Source organism: Lethenteron reissneri, chromosome 27 (genome assembly GCF_015708825.2).
Source record: "Lethenteron reissneri isolate LAM-NWPU_2019-01 chromosome 27, ASM1570882v1, whole genome shotgun sequence".
Lineage (NCBI taxonomy): Eukaryota > Metazoa > Chordata > Hyperoartia > Petromyzontiformes > Petromyzontidae > Lethenteron > Lethenteron reissneri.
In genome coordinates, this window is record NC_083805.1 from 15,508,699 (window position 1) to 15,523,822 (window position 15,124).

The 15,124-nt window shown below is 48.9% G+C and overlaps 1 protein-coding gene across 1 annotated transcript in view; it reads right to left on the reverse strand.

Annotated features, from left to right (window-relative positions):
- Nucleotides 1-215: 215 nt before the first annotated feature.
- The window catches only part of LOC133348644 (transforming growth factor beta receptor type 3-like), a 29,159-nt gene continuing 14,250 nt past the window's right edge, over nt 216-15,124 (reverse strand). Inside the window, exons 12-17 of the mRNA XM_061561578.1 lie at nt 14,290-14,415; nt 12,878-12,953; nt 11,225-11,340; nt 10,696-10,798; nt 10,230-10,343; nt 216-8,908 (exon numbers count right to left, since the gene is read on the reverse strand). Of these exons, the coding sequence (XP_061417562.1) occupies nt 8,739-8,908; nt 10,230-10,343; nt 10,696-10,798; nt 11,225-11,340; nt 12,878-12,953; nt 14,290-14,415 (705 nt within the window). The 3' untranslated portion in view covers nt 216-8,738. The remainder of the gene's footprint in view (nt 8,909-10,229; nt 10,344-10,695; nt 10,799-11,224; nt 11,341-12,877; nt 12,954-14,289; nt 14,416-15,124) is intronic.

Genomic DNA, 15,124 nt, shown 5'->3' on the forward strand with positions numbered 1-15,124 from the left:
AGAGTTAGGATCCCTGCAGTTACGCAAACTTCAAATCTAGCTTGCCAGACACTTATTTAAGGCTGAGCCTATCTAGGGGAAGTCCGGACCGGATTTGGATAGCACATGCGACTAAAAATGGTTTCGTGGCCTGTCACATTATTTGAATCACTGGGCTCAAAAATCACGGTAGCACCACTCCGAATCAAAGGAACACTCGCACGCACACACCAGAGCACATTTGCTTGACTTTATTTTGTGAAATTACATTTCGTAAAACGTATAAAATATATATTATTTGTATTATAATCAATTATACAGAACACAATATTAATATAACACGTAAATGATTTGTAACTTTTGTACTGTATGAAAAACAAGAATCCTTTATGTGTTTAATATGCATTGTTAGGCTGCGAGCAAGGGTCGTCAAAAGCACACGTGGATTCTCAGGACTTAGACGCAGTCGCACGCACGGCTCGGCAAAGAACGCACATGGGCAACATCCGCACGCACGCAGGCACGCACGCACACCTCCACACCACGCCACGAGGGCAACACGAGCTCACAAAACACGGGACGGCACCATTTGTACAAACAGCTCTTTCGTCCATAATATAGGTTTTTTTTTGGGTCAGATCGCGTTATTTATAAATGTGTCGTAACCCTCCACCACCCGACACGGCCAATCAGTAAAAAATGTGTCACGTTTTCAAAGGACAAAATAATTCACTTCTTTAGCCTACCGGTGTGCTGAAGAGAGATTCAACAGCATTTTTAAATTTGAGTAGTGCGACGTTTCGCTGATAATTACAATCAGCTTCATCGGGCAAGAATGGTGAAGCTCTCCTGTTGCTTCCGGTCTTAAATAGAGCAGTATCAGGGTGACGTCATCATTTAATTCAATTCAATCTCTCTTTCGTGAAAAACATTTCAAAAACACAAAAAGACCGAGATCCTCATGTGTCGAGATCCGTATCGGCTGTTTGACTTATACCGAGTTTCCATGAGCCACACGAACTCGCGTTTGAACTCGAAATTGTCATCCCCGCCAACCCCTTCCCATATTATTTCGCCAACTCGAGTGGCCCATGGTGGTTAGGGCTACGGCTTGGGATTCTCTGGGACGGATTTGGCTTTCGTGGGGGGATCACCCAAATCCCCCTACTGCCAGAATACAGGCTCTGCAGAAATGTAAGAACCGAAACGCGTTGTTCCAATAAAAAACAGATTGCAGGTGGTGGGAACATTTTGACGTTACATTAAAATGTTGTCATCACCGTGCTCGACTCGTGTATGTCAGGATGGAATTGTATGCGTTTTATTTTTCTGGAAAAAAACGGCCCAACTCTACGCAATAACTCAAGTAACTCAGCAGACAATGGGAGATAACTATATTTTAGCCGACCAGAGTTGTCCTTCAACCAGATATGCCCTTCAACACAACTGGAGTTCTGGAAGAAATGAGACTAACTCTCATGGAAACAAGGTACGTATTAGAAATTCGTTGGCCAGGTACTGTTAGTGATCATCTTTTAAAGGGTCAGTAGCATGAAACGCTCCGCTACCTTTTCCCATTGCCAATGAGTGGACCACACCATTACGCCTGGTACAAATGTTTAGGCCAAACGAACTACATCCCCAAGGACGTACTCGGCAGGATCGGACCACCAGCCACAACGCACGTGCATCGCAGTCAGGAATCGAAACCGGATCATCAGGATCGTAGCGCAGTGCGCGAACCACCGCAACAACAAAAAATACTACGCTGTTGCTTGTACATGTGGTTAAGTCTTTTGTGACTAGACTTTTTGGCAAGATGAAACCAGGGCCCTTGTGAGTTTTAGTGTTGCACACACACACAATACAAGAAAAATCGTTACATCTCTCATTTGGATATAAAATATAAATCGCATTAAATAACAGACATCAGACAATAAAAATACAATTCGCAGGCTCTCAAAACAAGTTTCAACAGTTCCCGAGAACCCAGTTGCTTTTTTCCGACCAAAGATTAAGAAAGACTTCACATTGTAAACATACGCAGTATATGGTACGAGGAAGTGCTATATAGATGAAAGTATAACATCGGGTTAGTTATTCATGTACATGCAGTTTCATAAACAAACAAAAAAAACCTGCAGCCGCACGCGCGAGCTCGAGTTTTCTTTTAATATAAAATAAACCTTCACTTCATCGTTGGGAGTCTGGGCCGTGTGTGTCAAGGGGGGGGCGTGGGGGGGGGTCTCCTTCGACTCGGGGGGGGGGGGAAAGAGGGCACAGAGGGCCCCCTCACCAGATGTCGCAAACGGGTTTTGATTCATTACCCGTACCCGACCGCACCAGGGTCGCAAACGGGTACCCGTACCCGGTCGTACCCGTACCCGGCCGGGTACGGGTAGGGTATCGGGTACCTGATTGCGACCTCTGGAATGAAGCCATGTTGCAGGCGCGGGTGGGTTGATTCTAGGAACTTGAATTGTGAGAAGAGACAAGACGTTGGGAAATGAATGACAAACGGTTACTCACCAGTGACTCACGGCCTACCCGTAGCCGTATCCGGCCGCACCAGGGTCGCAAACGGGTACGGCCGGATACGGGTAGCCGGGTATCGGGTAGGGTACGGGTATCGGGTACCCGGTTGTGACCTCTGCCCTTCGCTACCTCAATCCGCAACCCCGAACGCGAGTTGGCACTCGCCGCACTCAAACCACAACGCGGCGGCGGACTTGACAAGAGCGACAGCGGACGTGGTGACTCTCAGCGCCGATTACAGGGCCAAGCGAATCGCTCCGCCGTTTTTACGGAGTTTTTTGGTGTTGTGTGTTGTTGTGTTGTCAGCGGTTGCGGAGAAACGTGGTTCATTTTGCGAGCGTGGTTTTTTTTATTTACACGCTTTTTATTAACTCACTCCGTCTGTTGTTGTTGTCATATCCTTAAATCTTGTAACTCAATTTTAACCCACTTCCCAATGTGGTATCAACTGCAAACTTGGTATACTTATGTCATACTGATGACAATACTATATTCTTTCATAAAAAAAACATATTTTTAAACATATTTTTTATATGTTATGTTTCGGCTTGGGTCTAATTGTCCACGCTCAACTGACGTTGGCTTACGTTATGGCAAGCCTCGGGGCCACTTCCTGGAGTCGTGGAGTTCTTCCATTATTAGTACGGTACATTTCATTAAAGCGTGTTTAAAAAAACTGTCTTTTTAATATTACTTATTTTTGTCGTGGCCGAGGCAGCGTGCTTGTTTGGAGAGGGTACCGTCTCCAATAGAAATAATAAGGCGACGTTTTCACAATTGTCCCGTCTTCATAGCAGATGAATTGACAGGGCCAGATAGACAGTGGAGAATAAGAGTTGGACACTGCACTTAATGTCATGGGGGTCCCATGAGAATTATATAAAAATGCGTTCTGATGATCAGGTTATTCAATTGGCAGAATCTGGTTAAACCAGCAGTATTTGTTGACCGAGGCGAACTGATGTTTGAGAGGCGATCAATTAGATAAGTTTTGTTGGGTAGGTATAAAAAGGAAGAACAATTTTTTATTTCGTGATGACAATTGTCAGGCGATGACAGTAATGTGACATGGACTTCCTACGGCATCCTTCCTGTAGCAACTGTGACCTGACAAGCGTTATGTAGTAACGTAACTGTACTTGGCAGTTCTCGCCATCATTGATGCATGCAGTCCCGATGACTCTGGCGACGAGACACTGCGTATCGGAACCAGTCCAGAGGTTGCTTGCATTGAATCAATACTGCTGAAATGATGCACTTCCCACAAGGCCGTCTGCCCGATGGGTTGTGTAAAATTAACTGCTATTTTTTTAATTTGGAGAGACAGAAATATGAAAGGAGGCATTATGTCTGTTCAGGCTCTCGCCTGTCCAGGCTGGTGGCGTGCAATAGGAATTGAGCTCTGGCTCCGCGCTTACGAGTTCTGGATGGAAATTGTTTATTATTATTCTTGTTGTCATTCTGATAAAACGAGCTTTTTTTGCCCGTCCAAGGACGGGGTTATTCGAAAGTAAATCTGAAATATTCAATCGAAAAATTGTTCAGATCATGATTATTAATTGCCCCATGTGGAGTGACGTCACCCGCTAATGGTTATTGGGGAGGGGTGCGGCATGTGGAGTGACGTCAAGCTCGACCTTTCTCTGCGTTAGTGTAAAAATGCACCCACTCATGAATATTAATGAGGGGGAGTGGGAATCCGGAGTCACGTCACGCAGAGGGGTGGGCCTCATGAGGAGTGACGTCACGCGCGGGACGGACAGACATTTCTGGGTGATTATAGTAGGTAATGGTTCTGAACCCAAGAGGGAAGATGGAACCGTGTTGTCCATTGACCAGGATTTGAACCCTCACACATGCGGCTACAGCCATCGGAACACAGCAATACTTAGACGAGACCCACCCCGTGGCAATCACTCAACATGTTGAGACATTGTGGAGATGTTTTATTTTGGCGAGGACAGCCGACTCGCGCTGTGTGCATCCAGGAGTGGAAAGCAGTCTCCCAAACTCGAATTCATAATTAGTTTACGTTTGTTCAGATCGTCGTGTAGTGTATGACGCCAATTTTCTTACAATTATAACCCCCCCGCCCCCATCTGACAGAGCCAATTGAATAAAGTTTTCACGTGGGCAAAACCGTAATGTTGACAAGCAAGCACAACTTCATTGAAAACGAATTTCTTTCGAACGGCTTTTTCTGTATTTTGTTTGTTGTCCTTCCCCCGCACCCCCGATTCGCATGGTTGACTACGTACGGTGCGAAAGAAGTTCAACAGATACACAACTTGGCGACTTTGCCCCGATGTTTCGCTGGAGATTACAACCAGCATCACCTGGACTTGAATAAAAAGCTCCGTTCGAACGGCAGAGCTACTGCTATCGTTAAACAATTGTTACAGTTAAAAATATGGCCGTTTTACGTACGCGATCGAACCCAATAGAAATGATGTCCCATCGGTCATGGAAGCCTACGCCCCGAATTCTCCCCCTCCCCGAACTCCACGGACATTCGAGTGGACGGCTCGCTTTGCCAACATCTGCCACGAACGACGCATACGGAGGCCATGTGGGGGCCCATTAATATAGTGGGACCATGCATGAGTTGGCGTACTACGTATCGACTAATATATCCTTATCCTTTATAAGAGCAATATTTACAACAAAAAAACACACACATACTTCCTATACATTCGTCCATGCTATACAATGTGGATATATAACTTGATATGCGAAATACTGTAACGCATAACTTCACAGCCCGACCGAGAAAAAAATGTTCACCTACGGCGAAATAACGCAAGCGGAGCTGAAGGTACAATCGTTCATTTTTTTTTAAATCCCACAAATCCTTTCCAATTGTAGTGACGCGGGAGAAGAGCGTTCGCCTCTCTCGTGGCCGATAATGGCGCTGCCCCCATCCCAAGGAGCATGGCAGTGGCGCGTTTAAAAAGAGGGTCTCGCGATTATTACACGCTGCATGGCTGGCGGCTTTTAATTACGGACAGTGATATTTTACAAAAATGTCGACTCGGTAGCAATCTCATTCTGAAGTCAACGATTGTCATAAAAAATAAACAGCTTCGACTGGCCAACTCTATTCATAGAAACACACCCAACTATCGGGACCTATATTGGGGCACAGGGAAACACTTGTCACAGAAGAGGGCCAAGTTTCATTTAAAACGTAGAAACACGCGGCAGTGGAAAGGGACGTCGAGATGCATGGCAGGACATAAGAACGTGTCAGGACAAATGGACAGATTTCAGGACACGAGGTTCGATGTCAAACAACACGTCAGGGCTAAACGCAACAATGTTTGCAGTGATTCAATGCGCCCACTCATTATCGGAATACGGTATTATGTGCATGCCTAGAGCCTAAGCCCTAAACCATCACCGACGCAACCCAAAAGAAATATAACTGTTATTCTGTCGTTTTACTACCTCGACTGTGTGTCCAACACAAGTTTGAAGCTTCGTTAAAACGGGAACAAAAGAAGTGAACGTTGCAGGCACGTGGCTTTCAGGAGTGCTGCCCTAGCGCCGTTTAGCGACTTCAACTGCGGAGGGACCGCCGTAGCTTTCATGAAAGGTAGAGAGGGGCATGGCATTGCATCTATGTCACGATGCACAATGCATGCTGGAAGCCGGCCATATTAGGCCAATGCAGGTCTGCGCGCGTTGGGGAATTTCAAACTCACTCCATCTGAGAAGCAATTGGCCACGATTCGAGAGTTTGTTGTTGTTTTTGTTTTAATTCACAGAAGCAGATTTCTTCCACTGCCACGCTGCCGGGGATCAAATTAGTTTTAGCAACAAAATAAGCGAGCACCCAAATGTTTTGTCGCGTTACGTCCTCCGTTCACAAACATGCAGCCCAAGGACTTCATCTGGCTAGAGCAATATTCTGGTCAATGAAGAGCAGAAGTTGAAATGCGGGAAAGAGAGGGGGGGGGGGGTAATGCATTGCTACTCCCACAGTTAGGGGGGGATGTTCTGCGAGACACTGATATCAGTTTTAAGGGGTCATTGGTCCAATCGCCACTGAATATTAATGGCACCTATTTCTCCACGACGATTGTGCCAACACAGGGGTCGGCAAACCAAAGCAACAAGAAGAGCCATTTTCCGAATTCGGTACAAAACTCAATATTTCCAAAGCCGCAATGCATGCGAACACGTACTACACACATTACGTCACGGAGCAGTCCGTATAGAGCCGCAGGTTGCCCGACCCTTGAGCTTACAAGAGGTCATAACACCGACCGCAGATATTGTTCTTTCGCTCCGGCTGACGTTCGGCGGCATAAGCTTGCAGGACCATTCTAAACACGGCGTCCGATGAAAGCAACAACGCGCCCCACCACACGGAGGAAGGGGGCCACACTCTAGGCGAAGGACCGAAATTACCACGTGGGTGCGGCAAAGGGTTGTGATCGCTGGCGGTGTTTTCGAAGTGCGACGGTGGGGTTGGTGGGGAAAGATTTTATTGTCGTCAACACACGGGGCCCAGCACCGAGTCTCCTGTAGCCAGGGATCAGAGAGGCCGTGGTTCCCCCACAGAACCATTTGTCAAGAGCCTCTCCCAGCTCCCAACGAGCACACGGGCCGGTCGGCTTGTCACTTCCTGGCGGCCCCGAGCCAGCGGTGGGATTTCCGCATGTTTGAGTAAAGCAGGCGGCGGGGGGGGGGGGGGGGGGGGGGCAAGTCTTTCCCGTCTGACCTCTGTTGACTTCCCACAAAGTGGTGCTTAATTTACCAACCCCCCCCCCCCCCCATATATACGATGGGTCGAGTCGGCCCCTGACTGGCATAACAACGAGCAGGCATCATTTGGCTCTCCCCCCCCCCCCCACACTCGAATGACCTTCATTATATCTAAAGTTGCGATAATCGAGGTCTGTTTCAAAAGGGCATAAACACTGAAAGCTTTTGTGGAAAATTGTACAGCATAAAAAAACATATAGGTCCTATGAATAAAAGTGGCAAAATATGGCAGCTTTATCAGATTTCTCCTCGAGGTCTCCATTGAACCAACATTTAAAACTGTTCCTAAATTTTTCTTCAGATAAAAAAACAAACTGCTTCAAAAGTAGAAAATGTAATAACGATCGCAGTTTGTCGCAATATTTCAATAAATATACGGAAAATAAAATAACAGTTTCAGATCGGTCGACTGAGAAGAGCATGGTGGTGGTCTGACTGGCGATGGGAAACTACCATTGCTGTAATGGCAGACAAGTGCTCCAGACGGCCGCGAGAGAATGGGACCAAGAAGAGAGGTTGGTGCTCTCACTCACGGGGGCCCACTACCCTCGTTGCATCTCTGCGGACTAAGAGGACTGGTCCCCGCCATCAAGGCGGCCGTATGGGGGGGGACACTAGAAGGTTTTTTTCAGGCCGGGGAAAAGAAAAAAACTTCCCACGGCCCTCCCGAGGCTGTACGTGAACCCATCAGTTCACGCCAACGCCATAACCCCCCAAAGCTTCAGCAAAATCCGAACCACTCTGCTGGCGATTTGATGGCACCACCAGCTTCTCACAACGGCCATCACATCGACGATGTTGATCAAGATGATGGCGGCGATGACGATGATGACGATGATTAACATGGAAACGGCAACTGGATTCACATCTCATTACAAATCCTGAAACGAATTTGAATTGAAATCGGCTTTGCGACAGAACTGGACACCGGTAGAGCCCCTGGTGAAGCACAATCATCTCACTGGGGTTGGCTGCACTGGGCATCGACTGGAGCACGGGGTGTTGCCGGCTACGTGTTCCTAGAGCTGGGCCTGCCCTCACCCTGCCTCCCCCCCCCCCCCAACTCAAATCTCAACCTCAATTAGCCAGCATTGTATTTCGGTTGTTCCGCGTGATCCAACTCCAGGACTGGTTCGCCAGATAAATGCCCCCCCTCCCTCCCCCACCACTGCTGCTCGGGTTGCCGCCTATCCTGGTGCTCTCAGAATCGTCCATCCTCGTGTCGAGGTAGCCATCCTGGGAAATTTGTAAACATCCCGGTTCTTGGCAGTCTGCGTAATAACACGCCGCTCTAAGGCAACACGATCACGTGTATAGTTCTTCCCTTCTTGCGGTATTTCTTCCCACGTTTTTTTTTTATTAAGAATATTACACGCACGTATTTTTGAACCGAGGAGGCGGCCACCCTGGCAGGCTTTCCGCCCAGCACCCCCCCCCCCGGGGGGCCGGCGCCTCTACTTGTCGCTGTCGGCACAGCTGCTCAGGCTCTGCGTGGTGGTGCTGTTTTCCGAGCCGGGGAGCGGGTCCGAGTCGCGCGCCGCGTCTCCCCCGGGGAGCAGGGCGGGCGCCGCCTCCGGGGTGGTCGTGACGGACGCGGCGGCGGGGCCGGCGCGCGTCGCGATGGCTGGAGACGGGGTGGTGGTGGGGGGAGGGGGGGGGAGACGCGGTACGGAGGGAGGCACGGGCAGAGAGAGAAGGGGGTGGGGATGGGGGGGTAGGCTCGGCGAACGTGGTTGGGGGGGGGGGGGGGGCTCCGCGTTGACGTCTGGGAGCCGTGCTGGCGACGCGCGACACGACCGATTAACGCGCTCGGGTCGTCGACCCAGACGGGCAAGCAGAGTGGCAAGGGGAGAGAGAAAGAAAGGTTAGCACCGTTGGCTACGTACGGTGCGAAAGAAGTCCAACGTACCCACAAACTAAACTACATATCGAAGCGGCTTATCGTGCGGAAATTTTAAGCGGCCAAATACTCTAAACGCTTGGTGTCGAGTCAAAATGTGGAGGGAAAAACCGGAGGACCTGGAGAAAAATCCACACGGCCACAGGGAAAGCGAGACACATAAACTCCAAATATACAGCAGGTATCGTCAGGGTCGGGATCGAAACCCACAAACGACTTCCTGTATACCAGTCGAGATCGTTAACATCTAACCAACGTAGCACATTTATACATACAGAGGAAGGCCGCTGCGGAACACGAGGAGATGGCCGTGGTGAGCACCATGGTGGGAGACCAAGAGGCAGGGAAAATATGGTGGACGTATGTTGAACTTCTTTTTCACCGTACATAGCTAACCGTGATAAATCAGACGTGCGGGGAAGGAGGTCCCATGCCAGGATATGAAGGATTGTGGAGTGGACATAGAGATGATGGCCCAGGACAAGAATGAGTGGAGAGAGAGGATCAGGAAACCATATCCACAGAGAAGTGGGTTAAAATTCCAGGAAGAAAATACGAGGCTTAAGTTGTTTTATTATAGGGAAGACAGCTCTGAGATCTCGAGCCTGGTGGCGCTGTGGTGGTTGGACCTTTCCACTCACAATTGAAAGGTTAAAATTTCCAGTCAATGATCGACTTGACCCATTATCATGGTCAGCACCTTTCTATGATCAGCAAAATAAGTAGCACTTTGTGGGAAGTCAGCTGTCCCTCTGAAAGACAGGCAAATCGTAATGCCATGGGGGATGTGGAATTCCCAACACTGACAAGGCTACGAAGAGATAACAGCACCGCTCAATGCCCTTTTGAGCGGCAGAGGAAAACAGTTTGGTTTGGACCACCGGGGAGATAAGGGTGGTTTACACGTGACCGACACTGGCCAACACTTTCCTCTTGCGTGCCCGTGCCAGCCCCAATTAGGCGCTCGCCAGCAAGGAAGTGACAACCGGCGGCTCCGCGTCTCTTGTCTATGCGCGTGTCCACGAGCAGGCGTGTGCTTTTCTACCTAAAGAGCCAGTCCGGCTGTGGATGAGCCAGAGCGCAGCGGTGAGGAGAGCGCCGATGAGGAATGCGCCAAACGCCACTCCTAGCACCGACGGCGTGTCGACGCCACGCAGAGCTGCACCGCAGAGAGAGACGCACGTGGTTAGCCGGGCGTGTATGTAGAACTTCTCTCGCACCATACAGTCAACAGTGCTGAACGGAGGTGTGGGGGAAGGACAAACGGAACGCAACTAGCAGTTCTAATGAAATTCTTTTCAATCTATATTTAAAGAAGTGCATAAATCCAGTGGCTTCCTAATACATCATCACACTCACATGCACCACCAAATACCCACACCGTCACACTCACATCATCAGAACCCTGTGCTAACCCCGCACCTTCGATTAGCACGGTTGGCTACGTACGGTGTGAAAGAAGTTCAACATACATGCAAGCACCAAATACCCACACCAGTGCGGTTGCTCACCGTTACTGCGCAGCTGTTCCTGGCTGGTGGTGGTTGCGATGACGTGTCGCAGGGTCGGACCGCGGAAGTTGATCATGCAGGGTCGCGCGGGCACGTCCGGGCACTGGGCATCGCGGCACGGAAACAACAGCGGAAGGGGGAATGTCAACAATAATGTCATCAGCAACGGCAAAGGGCCCAAAAACAGCCGTCAGACAACAACGTTGGCTTCCCACAGTACAAATACAACAGAAGTCCGTTTTTGCACACGAACCTAATTGTACGCATTAGGCGAGATCGCTTTGTAACCGAATCAAATCGTGTGCAAATGCGACGCTAACATTAAATTTGGGCCAATGAAGCGAATGAGACGGAATGAACAAACAACCAACATGGTGGCACAATTAAAGAGAGACGAGAAAAAAAAACAATTCTTGACATCAAATCGCAATGCCCACCATGCACCTACTTCTCCGTGCCTCTCTGGATCACACGGAGGCACGGAGGGGGGGGGGGGGGGGGACGAGGTGGAGGAAGGGGCGAGTCGTACCCGTATCTGTGGCAGCTCCTCCATCATGGACAAGCACACGGACACGTTGCAGTGCAGGTACTGGAGACGCGCGTCCGAGCGAGGGGACAGCGGGAACCGGAACCTCATACTCGCCTCTGCCATCGCAGACAGAAAGACAAGGACAACCCCCTCCTCCATGTAGCCCACACAGGCCGTTCGCGAGTCACGTACGAGGGGCCGGTACGACGCACGAGGCGGGCGTTTTGTGGTGTGGTTAGCACCGCCGATGCCTGGCCTCCAAAAGTCTCGCTGGTGCCGATGTTTTACACGCCGCACCAGGTAGTCATTTTATTCTTTAGGGAGAGGCACAGAAAAGCTCTTGTTCAGAGGTGACATGGCCACACACGATAAGCTCATCGAAGTGGCTTATAATCATATTGAAATTTACCAAAGCCGAATAAAAGCTACAACTAATGTTTCTAAATGTGGAAGGCAAAACCAAAAGGAACCACTGCGGGGAGAGAGAACACGTGAATATTAATATGTACAACAGGGTCGGGATTGAACCCACGACCTCCTGCGTACCAAGTGAGGGCGATAGCATCTTCTCGCAACCGTGGTGCCCCAGTAAACTCGGCGAAGCCCAGGACCAGTTTTAAATAATTTGCCGCTGATGTGGGCCAGGGCCAAGAACTCAGGCTCGTAGCATGGTGCACGCCAACCACCTCGCTTCCACAATTCACTTCCACCGAGGAAATCGGTACCAATCAGGGTTTGTCCCCTCAGGCGATATGGCCAAGGGGGGAACATCTGGGTCAGGCCAGATGTGTTTTTCGCCGACTACGAATACAATTTCCATTTGATTTATGAAACGACTGAATGTCGTTTCATAAATTGGTGTCTCAAGATGTGTAAATGATGGGCTTTTTACGTGATTAATGAGGCAGGAAGAATTTTTGGGGGGAAATGGGGGCAAATTTTTCTCCATGCTGGAAAGAAACAACGGAGCACATTCATCATCACTGTCATCTCAGCCACGATCCATCCCCTACGGCTGGATGAAAATATTCACATTATTTGTAGATACAACTGATAGATCACGGCTGCTGTGATGATAATGATGATATCAAATGAATTACCTCAAGGCTAATGGAACCAGCGATACAACAAAGGCATATGAAACAGGAAATATGACAAACGAGACATAACACGAGATTTTATTTTAGATAAAATGTTTTACTTCAGAACCCTGTAAAGTGATAATGAATCCAATCGTAGGGGAGCTGGAGGAGAATAGTTTTGACGGTGCCGAACCACCACCCTCCCCTGCCACAGTGTGTCCACACGGCCCGCTATAAGCCCCCAGTACTAACAGACCGGGCCCAGTTAATGTGGAATGTCGGGCCAACGTTGGGCCAATGGTTCCAACGAGGTGCCAACGTTGGTACATTTTAGCGAGTGGGCCCCATTTGACCAAATTGCATTGACCAGTGCGGGTGATGTATGTTAAAAAGATGCCCGTAACGGACACGGCGCGTGGAGACCTCTATCCAGCAGTCGATTGAGAATGGGCTGTACATATACTTGCATTACCGGACCACTCCCCCGAAATCCCCACCTTAACATTTCGTCTCACGACGCATGTGGTGGGACAAACATTTCGGGTGAACCTGAGCTACCATAGGAACGTACCTTCACCGGCCGGGGCGACCCTCAGAAGCTCCACGCGTGGGTTCACAGGACAGAAGTTGGCAATCAGCGAGTCGGCCTGGGCAACACAGAGGCAGCGGCGGCGGCGCGGTTACACGAAAGACAAGCTCGTTTTGTGGAGTAAAGAGAAAAAAAACTCAACGTGCAGTATGAAAAATAAGAATAGGTTTTACTCTTTCCAGCAATAAAACAGGCAAAGGGTAAGACATTCTTATTTTTAATACTTTGATACTGGCTAAAAGGTCCTATGATAAATGTACAGTGTTACGCGTGTAAAGTGGGTGTACAGGTAACAAACAAAACACCCCATAGTCACACTGTCATCACCACTGCCTTAGAAGAGGATAGATTAACCCTTTCCCATTCGGAAACATCTGGAAGTTGTAGGGTGGTTGTGGGGGTCCCGTTCACTGCCGAATCTCGGAATGCGCAAGCGGTTCGGCGTTAATTTTATTTAGAGGCGTTGTTTTTATAGACATTGTTGCTCACTGCAGCAATGACCACTGCACTCTACGACAACTGGCACCAAATTGTGCCACGCGCCTTCCCGCGTGGCCTTATGGGAGTTTCGGTACTGATAAAGTTATTTTTATTTAGTTTTCTTCTGGTTCCGTTTTGACGACGTACACATACAAATTACACGAACGTCATCGGAATGGAATCGGAAGAAAAACTGATGACGTACATGTACAGCATTGGAATGGGATAGGGTTGAGCAGGTCGACATTTCAGGCAATGAATGACGCCAAAGTCAGGAATCGAAACCAGGCCCCTTCTTGCTGTGATGCCCCATGCCCCATTCCAGATTGTTTAATCCCTTTGCAGCCAAACCATTTGTTTTATTCTCAAAGCTGTGATTTAGCCAAATTATGATTTTGTTTTAAAAAATTGTTATTTCGTGCAATAATTAGTGACAGAGCTGATACCAGAGATCTGCTAGAGTTGAAGATCCGGTTTCTTCACAAGTGGCCGAATTCAAATCCAGGATTTCAGTTTTGCCTTTTTCTTCTTGTCGTATGGCTGTTGATGTAGATGCAGAGCAACAACTACAATTTCACATTAAGGCGGTCAAGCCGGGCAACCACGTCAGGGGCAGAGGAGGGTATCGCCGTGATGTCTCCTTCGTATTTGCGGAACAGGCATTGCGTTGATAATTGGTTTTTTACCCTTTTATCTGGCAACAAAACTGACACCTTTTTTACAAGGAGTCATGTTTGCATAGACTACAATACCTGCAGTCGTAATGCAAACAAAAAACACAACTCTGATGGTGCACTGTCCTTGAAATTGATTGGTCCACACCCGAGACAGCTTTTCTTAGAGCCCAGTCTCACATGGTGTTGGACCTTTTGGCGTCGGCCACCTCTGTAGTCCAGTAACCTCTCGTCACGCACCTCTGGGGGTAGCTGTGCAGGTTCCTCAGATTCTGATGAAGCTGGTGACCCCACGGCAGGTTTTCGGGAATCCGAGACGAAGCACGCTTGCGCGAAAATCTGCGCTCCCGGAATCTGCGCGGAAATCTGCGGAGCCAAAACCCGAAGACGGCAAAAGCTAAGATCGACAATTCAACGTGTTTTTTTGCGGAGGGGATTATACCACACATCGGAGTTTAAACCGGAGTAATAATTAATCCAACATGGTTAGGATTCCTGAACGTTGCATTGGCGGAAGCCACATTTTGACGATTTTTTCATAGGAAAAGGGGTGGTAGAACTGTCAGGTTCATGTCAAATATCATTGCAGTCCGCCTTTTTCCACCCAACACAGGAGGGAAACTCGAGTAGCGTTGGGAAGGTTCCTGCAGATTCATCGCCCCTGCGCGTCAACCCACAAGTGTCATAAACCGCCCACGCATGAATAAATTATGAACTATTCAATAAATACAAAAAGTCCTTTACCTTCCAACCCCTCCCCCCCCCCAACACATGGGTCAAACGAGAGTGTTTTATATTTCACCCTGGCACGGCGTTGAGATTTCGCCTAATGGAATGATGACAGCCACATGGGTTCTGGTAACGTTGACCTCATTTCTCCTCCAACCAGGATAAACGTTTTTTGTTATCGTGCATCTTGTTTAACACAACACGTCTCAGGGCAGGCGTGGGGGCACAGCTGTGAGTGGCTTTTCACCAGAATTAACCAATTCCTGTCTGTGGGCTTGACGGCAGCGTTGACGCTCAGGGAGGCCAAATGCCAAAGTCGAGGTCTGCTCGCCACTTACGAGAGAGG